General features: G+C 37.4%; 1 protein-coding gene across 2 annotated transcripts; it reads right to left on the bottom strand.

Annotated features, from left to right (window-relative positions):
• Positions 1-2,771: 2,771 nt before the first annotated feature.
• Positions 2,772-15,285, bottom strand: LOC126825354 (beta-hexosaminidase subunit beta). 2 transcript variants are annotated; one of them, XM_050554953.2, is made up of 14 exons: positions 15,175-15,285; positions 13,801-13,908; positions 11,553-11,826; positions 11,082-11,144; positions 10,585-10,628; positions 9,865-9,975; positions 9,140-9,241; positions 8,517-8,655; positions 7,496-7,688; positions 6,571-6,730; positions 5,839-6,031; positions 4,915-5,005; positions 4,131-4,235; positions 2,772-3,437 (listed from the first exon to the last, which is right to left on the bottom strand). In XM_050554953.2, exons 2-14 carry the CDS (start codon positions 13,897-13,899, stop codon positions 3,263-3,265), a joined length of 1,749 nt encoding a protein of 582 aa, XP_050410910.1. In that variant the 5' UTR covers positions 13,900-13,908; positions 15,175-15,285; the 3' UTR covers positions 2,772-3,262. The 2 variants fall into 2 exon arrangements, with proteins under 2 accessions (XP_050410910.1, XP_050410911.1); XM_050554954.2 differs by having other exon boundaries at positions 13,801-13,905; positions 15,175-15,284.
• Positions 15,286-15,660: the final 375 nt, after the last annotated feature.

Here is a 15,660-nt window from a genome sequence, read left to right as displayed (position 1 = left end):
ATTATTGAAATAAAATTAAACCATATGTTAGTCCCGAAATGACCTAGTTTGCGTCGAGTGGACGTTAAACCCCATTTCTCTCTCTCTCTTTCTAAGATTTCAAACGTTAATAGGCAAAGGGAGGTAATCGGGCTTGGAGACAACCCTTATTATTATTTATTATTATTTATTATTGTTGATAGAATGATTGGCGTGTTGCTGAATTAAGATTTGGTAAAGGCACGTTAACTGGAACGGTTGATGGAACGACATCAGAATCTAGTAGCTTGTCTGGTATGTTCATTCTCTTGTTTCCCCATCTCTCTTCTATCCGCTCTGTTGTCGCCCAGGTCTCAGATTTGTCGAGTGCTTCCCCACTGTCGTATTTCAGTTGTATTTTATATATACATGCATGCATTTGCATAAGGCCCTAAAACAAACCCTTGCTTACGGTTGTTCATTTAAAGTAGCTAAGTCTCTAACTCAGTATCATCCAAAATTTTCGACATTGAAAACACGATTTATTGTCAATTTAAATCAACATTGATGTTGTGATCTTATCGGGAAAAGATGTGCTTCTACTCTCCAATAATGAAGACAAAATAAACATTTTACCATAGGTACACGATGCGTACTAATTGGTACCATAATGCGTTATGGCGCCATTTGTAATAAGGGACTCGAAAAACGAAGCTAGGCATATTCCACAAGCCATGTCAAACGGAGACGACATATTCTTATCTGGAGAGCATGCACAATAAATACTATCGGTGTAGACTGATTTACTTTTACCCATTTCCCAGCTTCAATAAATCGGTGGTTTTCTACAGATAAATTCTAACTCTGAAATTTCACTGTTATATACAACAATCCGATTCGATATTATGTTCCTTGCTCCGTGATTATGTTAGGGGACCAAAAAAGAAAATACCATATTACCCAATTTAAAGGACAATATTGGTGTCAGGCATTATCAGATATGTGATAGAACTGGTTAAACATTTTCTAAATATAATTTTAACACATATTGCTACGATAGATGCTTGTGGAGTGTGTTTAACGAGTTCTATCACATATGTGCTAAAGACTGACATCCATATTGTCCTTTAACACGGCAAATATCCCAGTCTAATGAAAGGTTTACAGCTCATCATTGTCCGTTTCTGTAAACCATTTGAAACACTCTAAGCGCTATCATTACCAGGAACTTTATAGGTTATTTTCCCAGTCTAGCATTCACCGAGACACTGTGGGTCCAAACTCTGATGTAAACTGATTAAACGACATAACTGATTGTATTTATAATCTATACAGGTTCCATTAAACGATCACAGTGTGCCTTTCAACTAGGTCATGGTACAGGCTTCACGGATTTTATTGGGTACATCGATTACGTAAGTAGAGATTATACTTTTATTCTTCAATTCTAACTGTCAAGGGTTCTTTTACATGAGTGGAAAACAGGTTTTGTGTTCGTCCCATCCGAACAACTAGATACTTATCAATGCTAGGCTCTCCGCCCTACAAGCGGAAACAAGATTGGAGAGAGAGAAAGAGAGAGAGAGAAAGAGAGAGAGAGAGAGTTCACGCCAACTGGCCATAACATGTGGTTAAATTTCATTTCAATAATTCGTTTGTGATTGGGGGTCTTTAGCAATGGGATGAAACCGGAAGACCATGACATAACCCACAAGGTTAGACAGACGATCCTACTCCTTGTTACATACAATTGAAACCACGCCCACTGAACTCAGTGACAGACTATCCTACTCCTTGTCACATACAATTGCCCCCCCCCCACCACCACTGAACTCAGTGACAGACTATCCTACTCCTTGTCACATACAATTGACCCCCACCACCACCACTGAACTCAGTGACAGACTATCCTACTCCTTGTCACATACAATTGACCCCCCCCCCACCACCACCACTGAACTCAGTGACAGACTATCCTACTCCTTGTCACACACAATTGACCCTCCACCCCCACCACCACCACTGAACTCAGTGACAGATCTAATGATCTAAATATTTTTATAAAACTTTTATTTTATAGATTGTTGTTTCAACTTGTTAACAAACTGAATGTATAAGACTACATGTGTATACGTCTTGTCATCTGTCATATGTAAACTAACATTTACGAGATACAATAAAAAATATTAAAATAATTTGATAAAAATTGTATTTTGCCTGTGATATCTTTGTGACATATCAAAACCTAAAGTCAGTCCAGGTTCATGTTGATCGTACATGAATTGGCTAAACCTTAGGATTTTTTTTTTTCGAAGAGTGGCGGTGTCAGCCTCTACAACAACAATAATAGGAACAGCAGAATAATTAGCGGGTGAGGCGAAGTTCCTGGAGCTCGAAGCGCAACACTCTAGTCACTAGGGCACTCGAACGACCCTAATATAGTAAGTGCAGGAGAAACGTTGGCCCTTCTTATATAAAGTCCCTTCGATACAAGGGAGCTAAATAGTGTCCCCTTCCCCTTCCGCACCCCAACCCCCAGTCGGTGCACACAGGGACCTAACACAGGACCCTCAGTTAGGGAGCCACCGTCTTACTCATCTGGCCACTGCTCAACGCGTATTTCGAGGGACGGTCCAGGGACGGGGGCGACAATATACGACAACATTACAACAAGTGATGCAACCCAACCAAACCAAATACGAAAAATGGAACATTTTCCCAATGGTATCTAATAAACTGCGATTTGTATATTATAATTCTAATAGTAAATCTGGGTCCAATCCATAAAAAAACAAAGGAAATAAAAGAAAGGCTTAAAATATGTATATATAATTATTAGACTGAATGTACAAATATATAGTTTCAGGTACAACTTATTTTTCTCTAAAAACAAAAAATACATTATTATATCATACAAACACGATACCTGATCGATACCTCACATTTAACGAGAGAGAGAGAGGGAGAGAGAGAGAGGGAGGGGGGTAACGTCCATGCGACACAAACTAGGTCTTTTTTGGACTAACATATGGTTCAATTTTATTTCAAAAATTCGCTTGTGCGTAGGGGGCTTTAGCAGTGGGAGGAAACCGGAGGACCCGGAGAAAACCCACGAGGTTGGACAGGCGACCCTACACATTGCCACGTACGTACAACCGGGAAATCGAAACCACGCCAGTTGACTCAATGACAGACCTTATGATACAGCGCGCACGTGTTAACCATTCAACCATCCAACCCCGCTCACATTTGATATATAAACACGATGAATAAAGCTAATATAACACATTCATAAAAACAAAAACTATAAAACAAACACATTCAATAAAGGTAATAAAAGAAGTGTTATCCGCACTTCTAATCTAAAACCACCTGTACAGGTAGGTGGCTTGTCAACTTCCGGTGTATCGACGTCATCAAAACCCCAATCATAATCACCACAGAAACCGTCTAATATCGGTTCAGCTGGAATTCCTCGTCTGCAAACAAAGGGAGACAATCCTAGTCGATGTGTTGTATAAAATTGAAAGAAATCAGAATATCATGAATCCAAAAAATAATTTATTATAATATCTCCCCTTTCAGACAGCAGGAATAACGTCATTATTGTGTGTTTTGGGGTTTTTTTTATACTGAACCATGCAATAATTCTACGTTAAGGAGCCACCGTGGCTCAGTGAGTAGGGCGTTGTCTGGCTAACCTGGAGGCCCTGTGTTCTTGTGTTGCAGGACGGGGGGGGGGGGTCTGACAAGTGCCAACATATAGCCCTTCGGGTAAGAAGAAAAACCGATGTCCCGTGTACACATTGGCGTGCACGCAAAAGAACCCTTGACAGTTGGAAATAGATATAAGAGTAGGCCGCTGTCAGAAAAAGGGTTCCCTCCTAGTACACTGTATGACGCATGGCCGTCTTTATTAGCCCAGTCGGAGCAGAACAATAGGACGCCAAAACCCACTTTCATTTCATATTTAGATATTTTCCCATGCAATAAGTCAACTTCTGTTTTACTTGTTAGTTGGGGATTTATTACCAACAGTTTGTGTATTGATCAGTGTTTGTGTATTGATCAGTGTTTGTGTATTGATCAGTGTTTGTGTATTGGCCAGTGTTTGTGTATTGATCAGTGTTTGTGTATTGACCAATATTTGTGTAGTTATATAAGTTTAGTACCTGACCATACGACATCGTTGTTGATCTATTCTGTACATGGCATCAGTTGTGTTCTTTACATTCTTGGGACTCCATAATCTTTCAGCTACAGACGACGCTCTCGGCCTGGAAATGAAGGACATATTGGAATTGAAATGGAATGAGGTTTAACGTCCTACTGTTCTGCTCCGCGTGGTCTAATTGAGACGGGTATACGTCATACAGTATGCTACGAGGGACATTTTGCCCAGACAGCGACGTAATGCCAGGTTCCCACTGTCGCGCGATGGGTTGCGATAGGATTGTTCCTACTGAGTCCACGATCTGCTGCGTGCAGATACGTTCAGGTACGCTTCGTTACAGTCAACACGATTGGTACGACTGACCTCAATATATTATAACACCTGATAGGATCACCACGATTAAAGCCACGATTTCAATCGTAGCACGAATCGTGATAGTGGGAACCTAGCATTGCGGCTTATTCTGGTATCGAATTCTAACTGCCAAGGGTTATTTTACGTGCACGTCAATGTGTACACGGTACATTGGTTTTTCGTCCTATCCGAACGACTATACGTTATCTTTTGTCAGACCCCTCGTCTTGCAACCTACCCGAACTACAATACGTTACCCCTTGTTAGACCGCTCGTTCTGCAACCGAGAACCACTTTCCGGAAAATCCCGATGAACTTTCTTCATCTTAATCAATTACAAATCGTGGCCTAATCAATTACAAATCCTAATTGCGTCATCGCGTCCACAGTAACGGAAATAACTGGAGAGTTCTGAATTTAAAACGTACCAGTAACGAGGGAGTATGTTAGTACCATCAACATATTCCGCCCACATACAAGTTTCACCGCCCAATACACGACCTTTCTCCGCCTGCGTACCTGAAGTAGTAAATAAACATTACAATACACATTAAATATATACAAATTACAAGTTCCATCGCCCAATACATGATCTGTCTCTGTCTGGGTACCTGACGTAGTAGATAAACATTACAATAATTGCAAGTTTCTCCACCCAACACAAGATCTTTCTCTCTCTGTTTACCTGGAGTAGCAGATAAACATTAAATATATTAAAAATAACATGTTACTATGCTTCATACACGACCTGTATCTATCCAGGAATCTGGCATTACCATTTCCAGACCATAGAAGTTTTAAATACACGTACACTCTGCATGTGAAAAGCTCGCGCGTACAACTAGCATGGACTGCAAAGATGTAAGCAACTGCTTTAAGATCACGATCCTTCGTGGTGCCCAATTACGGATGTGCCAATATTTGTAGACATTTCAAAAGTCTTATAAGATTGAACAGACTGAGAAGAGTTTGACAGGGAGTTTATTGGACATTCTAGTTCCTTTCGCTCGCTTTTAAGTTTATGGCTTTATTTAATCTTCAGTAAGTTTTCTAACAACAACTTTTAGAAGTTATCTGACAACATCTTTGAGGAATGTTCCGACAACATATTTAAGAAGTTGACCCCTCAGTTGGTCAATGAAAAGATGGTTGACAAAATGCGACCCCAGATAAGATGAATGCATATTGCACTGCACAAAAATTAAGTTCTATTTGTTTCCATGGAAACAAACGCTATTCAACAGAACTGTTTAAGGAACTGATTACTGAAATAGGTTGATATGTGATTGGTTCCTGTGATAAGCTCCGAAAACTAAACAAGAATAGACAGCTGAACGACCTGGTGTTCTTACCATTAAAATCATGTGGATCACAAGAATAAAGAGCTTCCCAATCTGGGGGATATTTAATATAGTTGAGATACCAACACGACGCTAATATAGTATTATAACCCTGGGGTGCAATCTTCTCCATATAGGAATTCCAATGATCTTCATGGGCAGTATTACCTCCCTTCCATACCATTACTAAAGTATCATCACGCACCTGTAGAAAAAACACAATAATATCATCACGCACCTGTAGAAAAACACAATAAATATGAGTTCGAATATGATGAATTGAAAATACAAGCAGGGAAACATACAAACATCCATACTCTCTTAAACTTTTTCTTGTCCTGTATTTAGTTACCTAGTAAGGAATCTATAAAGGCCGTGACATTAAATATCTGACTAATTTTGTTTCATCACGTGAATAAATGCGTCACGGTTTCAAATATTCTATCAGGGTAAACATTGCCGTAGTCCCCTCCCACCCCGGCGCCGCCGTGTGTGTACACATTGTTGTACATGTAAAACCAAGTCCACTCTTGTAGATATTGTCGTTCATGTACAAATCACCTCTTGCCCCACCCCCGTGTACACACTGCCGTACATGTCGATACCACTCGTTGCCCCACCCACGTGTAGACATTGGCGTACAGGTACATACCACCCGTTGCCCCTCCCACGTGTAGACATTGGCGTAAAGGTACATACCACCCTCTGCCTGAAAACTCACTTGACCTTGTAAGCTAAAAGTACCTTTGCTCCGTTTTCAACTGGATCTTGCCATATGACGTATTTTCTACCCAGATCTGAGATAATACGGAGGGTTCTCTCGGCATAATATTGTTCTAGTTTTGAATAGTTGCCTTCTATTCCTCGTTCTTGCATGAAGGTCGTTATGTTGGGATTAGATTGCCTGAAATACAATCCAGTTAGCTCAATCAACATGAATTCGGGTTTAACGTCCGACTGTTATGCACCCACCGGACTAATGAAGATGGATATACGTCTTGTATGAGGGAAGTTTCGCCCAGACAGCGGTACTACGAGCTACATGTTCTTTAACGTGCACTCCAATGTATGCACCGGATCTCGATTTTTCGTACCATCTGAACGATTATACATTGTCCCTTGCCAGCGCCTCATCCCCCCCCCCCAACGTCCCGCACCTGGATCTAACAGCGAGAAAACGTCTCACCCACTGATCCACCGTGTCACACATTAATCAGATTTAATGGCGGATCTGCTGTAGCTACCATATTTAACATTTTTCAACAGCACGAAGAGGGTATTGTTTTTTTTCAATCGACGTTTTGATCAAGAGGGGTTTTATGCCCTCTTTATATTATCATGCCACATCACGACAAATACAAACGTTGTTTGTTAAAATATGGGTTAACGTGAAGACAAAGGGTAAATATAGAATATCAGATGAGACAACACACGTCAATAATTAGTATTTCTTCTCGAGTGGTTTGTGTGTGTCTATGAGTTGTCTGCCTCGTTGTGAGTTTGTTATCGGTGTCTAGATTTGGTGTTTTATTTTATTTCATTTTACATCAGGCGGACCGGGTTTCTAAATCGAAAATTAAGTAGTCTTTAAAATAGAATAGAACCGAAACAAAACAGGCCTTGTGGTCGGTTGTTTATGATATAAATAATATTGCATTACTCCACCTACCAACAGCGATAATAAGATTCGTCCATCCCCATATGAATGTATTCATCATGAAAAACTTCCTTCACTTCAGCAAAAAACTTTCCCAAGAACTCGTACACAAACTCTTTGGTTACATCAAAATTTTCGTAAGCAGCATATTTTCCCCAAATGGGTGTTCCTGGTACACCATTAACATAACATGGCGTCAAGAGGTCTGATAAATAAAATATATAAAATAATATGACGTCATATGGTCTGATAAATAAAATATGTTATAACATGACGTCAGGGGGTCTTATAATAAGTTATATAGATATGTATATATACAAAAAAGCTCAACATCTAGAGTAGTCGTCCCCTCCCAATTTATAAATAAAATCTATCTATCGATATCAATAAAATCAAATATGTCTGTGTGTATGTTCGCTTTTCGCGCTTCGTCGTCGAGATCTACCCAAACGTACTATCAAATTAAGCAGCGTGACCCCGTGAATGTGTCAGGCCATAGACTTAGTTCCCCAGGCGATTTGGGGTTCTGAGCAAATTAGGACTCTTTGCTAATTTGTGCCCTGGGCGAAACCGGGTATCCTGTTAGTAATATAACAATGTAAGAGTATATCTCGTCGGCAGTGGTGCAATAATTATGGCACTGAGAAAGTTCCTAGAGGTTGTTCGAGGTCTAAACCAATGGTCGCTCTAATCATAGGCATTGCCCGGGGTCTACACCAATGATTCCTCCAATTCTAGCAAGATTGTATCTACCTACGACTGAGAGAACGGCGTGTACGTTAATAAACCCTTGACAGCTATGACAGCTTGAACTGGATGAACAGTGGGTCGAATATCTGTCATATGCCCGTCAAGTAACACGTTAAATCCTATTTCATTTTTTATTCGACACTTTAATTAGGTCATTCCCAAGTGACAATTCTATTTAAACTGATAAGTCAATACAATAAAATATAATATAATATAGTTTTATTTATACTTGTTAGATGGGAATATAATATAGTCAAACAATATAACCGAACATTTAACGTACCCGGATAGGCCTTTCCCCAGGAGTGGGTGTGGCCTGGTGTATCAAATTCAGGGATAACTCTAATACCACGTACACGTGCATATTCTATAATATCAGCTACATCTTCCGGTTTATAAACATGTTTACTGGTATAGGCACCCTGATATAAATATAAACATAGCTTTATTACACTCCCCCCAGATATATAAAAACAAAATATTAATATTACACTCTGCCCTGATATATAATCATGTTTACTGGCATAGGCTCCTTGATAAATAACATATTACACCCCCTTCCCCCGATATATAAACATAACTTTATTACACTGCCCCGTGATATTGATATTTAAATATAATATACATCAGTATTTATTAACCATTGGATTAATGTCTAGTCAACTTTGGTTGCATATCATTTGTATATAAACTATTTCACATAACTTTTTTTAGTGATTGAACCCAACCATATCGCTTGGCGTCTAGCGTTTCATAATGATTTTTATTAATTTGTTTTATTAATTGAATCCAACCAGATTGTTTTTATTTACTTCTAGAAGAATTGATCAAGGCGAAAGTTTCCCGAGAGAATCCATTCAAAAAACAAAGAAATAAAATATCTTGATATAGAAAACAAATATTTACCTTTTTGGATAATTCTGGGAATGTTTTAGAGACGAATGGAAACGATTGATCGTCAACAATATGCCAGTGAAAAACATTGAATTTATTATAACTCATGGCATCCTGAAAATAAAACACTGAATTTATTATAACCCGTGCTATCCTGTAAATAATACATTGAATTTATTATTCTCATTCGTCTTTAAAGGTAGTATTTTCTACTATACATATATTTGGTAAAACATTGGCTTGTTTTATATTGTCTACAGAGGATTTCGAATGGCTGGGAAATTTTCAATTCATTATATCTTGGTAAATACAGAATGGAAATTCATCAATTGTAGGCTGGTATTCCTTTCTGAGATTTAACATTCAAAATATTATAATTTACAAGAGATTTAACGTTTACAATGTTATACAAGAGGTTCGACGGTCACAATTTACACGCGATTCAACGTTCACAATATTATAGTTTACAAGTGATTTAACTGTATATACGTGATAGCACGGGCTTGGTCCAAGCCGATTATGTGGGTCCTTTGGCAAGTTTACAAGAAACACTTGTCTGCGATATCACCCCAGGCCTAAAACCTACCCTACTCCCCACCTGTATATTTTTAACACTTGTCCAGAGAACATACTATCTGTTATTCTTGACCTGACGTTTACAATATGATAGTTTGTAACGACTAGAAGGTGTTATTCCTGAAAAGATGTGATACATGATAAGAGTAATATATAGTTACCAAGTTTGTTTTGAGTATTGGTAAAGGTATATAATGTCTGGCTGTATCTGTATGAAGTCCTCTATAACTAAATCTAGGACTGTCAATAATCCGTGTTTTATTCATAAAAATCTACAAAGACAGAAGAGAGTTGTATCCCCATTATGAATATTGTTTCCGATATAAAGAAATATGCTTCTAATATGAGGATGGGATATTTTCGCGGACATATTCTTATTAGATTTCAGATCAAGCGATGCTGAATGCTTCCACCATGCCTCCACTATGTCCCAACTACAATTGTGTCCTGTAATACGACTTGCCAGACACAACAGGGGGATCCCCGGTGCAAGGATATGTATTGCGGAAAAAAGTTTATGTCCGGTCATTTGTATCCATAAAGTATTATGTTTCTAATATGAAAAGGAAATGTTTTCGCGGTCTCATTTGTATTAGATTGCAGGAAAACTTTTAAGGGTTAACCTAATATTGGGACAGTATGTCAATGAAATCCATCGTGGTTCACTAACGCAATGGTCCCAGGGTCGACCCCTGTGCTGAACAAGTCGTTCGGATGGGACAAAAACATAGATCGACCTGTGTACTCCTCAACAAAAGGTAGCACGTTTATTTCGGTGTACACAGTTGTGATAGCATGTTTTATTTCAGGATGATCAGCTGTTTGTGATGACGTATTATAATACTATAAGGTTATGACGTGATATTCAACATAAGTGTTACCTGTCCGTCTTGGTAAAACATCAACTGACTGAAGGTTTCCAGTCCTAGGAATATAAAATATAACAACATATTGTAGAATCGATGGTGTATTAGTAAAGGTGGATTCCAGTTTTTCATCCCACGCGGACTCGAAATCCAATCTGTGGATTCTCGAGCCCGGGATGGTGTATTACTAAGGGTAGATTCCGGTTTTTTTTATCCCACGCGGACTCGAAATCCAATCTGTGGGTTCCTGAACGTCGGCGTATTGGGTGGGTGTAGCTTGTGGGCCTCGTGGTTATTATTCGAGGTAAAAGAAAAGGTCATCTCACTTACTTTCAATCATAACCGCGGTCAGTCAGTGACAGAATTAAAAAGGAATTGTCACAATAATGAAATGAAAAGTTGTTTTTTGGCACGTCAAGCGTATGGTAACGCCTATGAATTACTTCATATATTTACGTAGTCCATGGATTTAGTGCGTTGCACGTGTAAACTTATTAAAAGATTTAATATACCTCTCAACATGCCCCACACTTGGTTGGCTGTCAACAAGGTCGTATCACTAACAGATAGTTCATCTGAAACAGATAAAATTATTGGGATCAGTAAAACCAAGATCGGGTGAATCTTTAAAAGTAGGAAATCATTATACGAAGGGGTGGGGGCACACAAAGGGTGAATCTTTAAAAGTAGGAAATCATTATATGGAAGGAAGAGGGGGGGGGGTCTAAAAGGGTGAATCTTTAAAAGTGGGATTGGGGGAGGGCACTAGACGCCAGGTTACAATGTCGAAATCACCAATCAGACGAATTGCTAAAATCTCATAATCTCTCTAACCTGAAGAATCGTTAAACTCCGCGGCATACACTGAAATATCTACAGTGTACACGATATACACCTACTGTTTTTGGTACCCTCACCACCACCCCCCACCCCTGTCCGAACCGAATATCTACACATAAATATGATATTAAAACCCCTCTTACATGATTCGTCCATAGCCATACTTGGATACTTGTCACATTTATTACTCGATATTGTCATTTTAAGTTCCGGTAGGGGGGACAATCCTTCTGCCTTCTTAACTCTTTTGTAACCGAACAATATTGGTGTATATCGCTTTATAGCTTGTATTACAATGTCGCAGTTCATCAGATTGGCATTGAACCGGAAGTTGTCTGGATCAAAGGTCACAAGATCTGAGGTCGGGTTCCATTCTTTTGGCATCGGCCATGGAGATCCAGGAGGCGGCCTTGTTCCCTGTAATAACCAGATGATTTAAGATGAAAGTGACAAACAATATTAAGTTTTATTTCCATGCACGATTTAAAGCAAATGCTGCTACAAGTATATGAATTTTTTATTATAATTAATAGAGATGAATTAATATATAAGCCTTTGGCTTGTTTTTGAATCCCTACATTTTTGGTAATGTGTGTATTTATCTGAATAAAAATATTGTTCAATATTTGAAAGAAAATAATTAGGCATAGATTGACTTGAACAAAAACCATATTTATTTATCTATTTGCGTCTAAGATACGAGATGTGGGCATGTAAAACCAACAGAAACGAACGTAAACTCTTTACGGTCGTAACTTAGTTTTTTTAAAACAAAACATATATTTTAATTTTAAAAAAAAGTGGAATTTATTTTTCAGGCTTTAATTAGTAATTTATTATGAAATATAAAAAGATAATCCGTTATTTCGCCTATATATTATTGAACCAAGTGGTATAACAGACATGTCGTTAACAGACGTTTCGGCCACATTCCAAGAAATGCCTATGTTGCTTTTAGACTACGAAATGATACCACTAGTGCGGTGTGAGAAGATAAAAAAAATGTAACAAAAAAATAACAATGCGAACAAAATAATAATTCGAGCAAAGAAGCTACGCGATGTGAAACAGTAAAAATAATAATTCGAGCAAAGCAAAACCAGAAGAGAAATAATATTGCCATGACAACATTGGGGATCGTGACAAGTAGTACGACTGTAATACTAAACGTTTTGTTAGACGCAAACAGCTTCAAGCACCTGTACTTATATTTGTACAGAATATTCTTACTTTCTTAATCTGATTAAAATCCACATCTATATTTCATTTCGTTTTCTTTATAATTTCGATGACCTACAGTACTCTTCTACTCAGTAACAACATATCGTAATACTACTGTTCAACCATGACAAAGATTTAAGAATGACTTGAAGAGAAAATAAAGATTAAAATAGTCGGAAGCAAGAAAATTAAAGATCACAAAGCATTCAAGATTTAAAGGAAAACTTACCATCGAGATATTATATGTTTCGATAAATAGTGAATTTTGAAAATTATTAATAATTAAATTAAATTAAATTAAATTAAATTAAATTAAATTAAATTAAATTAAATTAAATTAAATTAAATTAAATTAAATTAAATAATTTAAATTAGATAAATTAAATAAATGAGATAAATTAAATAAATGAGATCAATTAAATAAATTAGATAAATTAAATAAAGTTAATGAAATAAATGAAATAAATTTGAATAAATTAAATGAATTTATATAAATTAAATTAAATGAATTTATATAAATTAAATTAAATAAATTTAAATAAATTAAATAAATTAAATAAATTTAAATAAATTAAATAAATTAAAATAAATTAAATAAATTAAATACATTTAAATAAATTAAATAAATTAAATAAATTTAAATAAATTTAAATAAATTAAATAAATAAAATCAAATAAATTTAAATAAATTTAAATAAATTCAAATAAATTAAATAAATTAAATTTCACTTTATAAATGATCTATAAATACAAGCATATACATTTACCAGTGATATACCTTTAAGGGCATGCGCAATGCTAAGAATGTTAAATACCCATGAAGTCGTGATACACAGCACGTGCTAACTACAATTATACTCTACAAAATATACAAGACATTATCCAGTATTTCAATTTTAAATTGATGGGTAAATACTTGAAATATCTCCTTCGTTTTACAATCGGATGCACGGAGATGAGATTTAGTCATTGAGAATGTGTGTTTAGTCGAAATTTAAGCTAGTTGAACAATGAATAAGAGCCCCCACCCCACCCCACTCTCCCAGGCCCGACCCCTCTGCTTGATCTGATCAGATCTATTCGGAAAAGGGCCATTAAAACTATAAGCAAAGAAACGATATTTAAGAATGTCCAACTTGAGATAAATGATTTAAAGAAATGTCAACTTACTAGTAAAGGTGACCTTGCATTATTTGCGGTCAACCAACCGTTGACTACTGGAATTAACAACACTATACCCAGTATCCATGACAACACAATACCACGCATGTTGACCTGCTGAAAAACATACAAATGTTTTACAAAATATGAGAAAGAATTTAGAAAATGTACATTTCAAGAACAAAAATATAACGTGATATACATAATTTATCTCTGACAATATTACACCAACAATACGCTTACCATATCTGGTTAACGCGTGTGTGTTGGATCGGAAGGTCTGTCATTGAGTCAAGTGGTGTGGTTTTGTTTCCCCACTTTTACGTGACAAGGAGTAGGGTCGCCTGTTCACCATCTTGGGTTTTCTCCGGGTCCTCCGGTTTCCTCCCATTGCTAAAGACGCGTACGCGAATTGTTGAAATAAAATTTAACCATATGTTAGTCTCGAAATGACTTAGTTTGTTGTCGAGTGGACGTTAAACCCCATTTCTCCCTCTTTTTACTACACTCTAACGTTACAAACTTAACCAGGAAGCACGGTGGCTCAGTGAATAGGGTAATGGCTTACCTACCAAGACGGGTGTGGTTCGATATCAGTGTTGACCGATAAAATATCTAGAGTGATCGACCCTGGTCAGTGGTACAAGAAGGGTTAGGAACACCATCTAGGCGTTCAAATGGGACGATATATATCTTGACTTGCACGCAAAGAAAACCATTGACAATTGGAATTCAGCTGCTGCACGGGCAAAATGTCCCTCAATGCACACTATAGCGTGGCCCATCTTCATTATCCTGGTAGGTGCCGAACGATCGGAAGTTAAAGATGCATTATGTAAGTGTTAAAGATGCATTATGTAAGAGCTAAATCTGCCTATTGTCGATCGTTTGATGTCAAATGTTATATAAATCATTAATTAATTAGACATTTATTAACATGACAAGCCATTAATTAGCGTTATTTTAATAGCAGTAGCAATAAAAGTCGAGACCAAGCTAATCTTCAAATGGCCCTATCTTCCTTCAGAATAAAGCAATTCCTTTTTCATAACCTGTTTTGAAACTGTCAATTCTTCATCTTACATAAGGGTTAGGGGGGTAGGGTTAACCCAACCCTAACCCTTTAAACCTCAGCCCATTTATTCATTACAAACTTACCTGGCCTCGAACCTTTGTCACTACATCTACTTTTAACAAGTAGACAACAGATTCTAAAGTCGAGTCAACACCAAATTACCCCGTGTACCTACGTTTTCCTAATCAAGCCAACCTGGGTACGAATTGGCGAGGTAGCAAACAGTGGATATTAACATATCGTAAACCGTCTGCTACATGACAAATTTTCATTGATTTCCTCCAGATAAATAGAAACAAACGGGTTACCTGTTCAGCGTTAAACTCGTCTAGTCTGTTCAATCTGCCAACATCTAAGGAATGGTCACACTATAATATACTAGTAGTTATAAACTAACGAGATTTGATGTATTCACATGTTAGTTGAACCGCGTTTCATTTTATTTATACAACAATGATTCTAGAAGAAATGAACCCCTGCGATGGTCAATATTTACATGGGCGTATTGAAATTCGTTCGTTAAGAGGGGTAGAAGGGTTGGTTTATCCGATTTGTTATTCGTGCCATTAAACTTCCAGGATTCTCGTCTCTAAGCTATTGTGTGATAGAGAGAAGAGAGGGGGAGTGTAATGTCCACTCGACACAAATTACGTCATTTTGAGACTAACACACAGTTCAATTTTATTTTAATAATTCGATTGCGCGTACGGGTCTTTAGCAGTGGGAGGAAACCGGAGGAACGGGAGAAAACCCACAAGGTTGGACTGGCGAACCTACTCCTTGTCACGCACAAC

The sequence above is a fragment of the Patella vulgata genome, chromosome 6 (assembly GCF_932274485.2).
Source record: "Patella vulgata chromosome 6, xgPatVulg1.2, whole genome shotgun sequence".
Lineage (NCBI taxonomy): Eukaryota > Metazoa > Mollusca > Gastropoda > Patellidae > Patella > Patella vulgata.
Note: the sequence above shows the minus strand (reverse complement) of the source record. Positions and strands in the feature narration are given on the sequence as shown.

Coding starts and splice junctions, on each gene's coding strand:
- LOC126825354 (XM_050554953.2), bottom strand. CDS start 13,899: ATGCGTGGTATTGTGTTGTCATGGATACTGGGTATAGTGTTGTTAATT. Junction 6,032..6,570: donor CAGTTGAAAACGGAGCAAAG/GTACTTTTAGCT, acceptor TTTTTTCTACAG/GTGCGTGATGATACTTTAGT. Junction 4,236..4,914: donor AACATACTCCCTCGTTACTG/GTACGTTTTAAA, acceptor CTTCATTTCCAG/GCCGAGAGCGTCGTCTGTAG.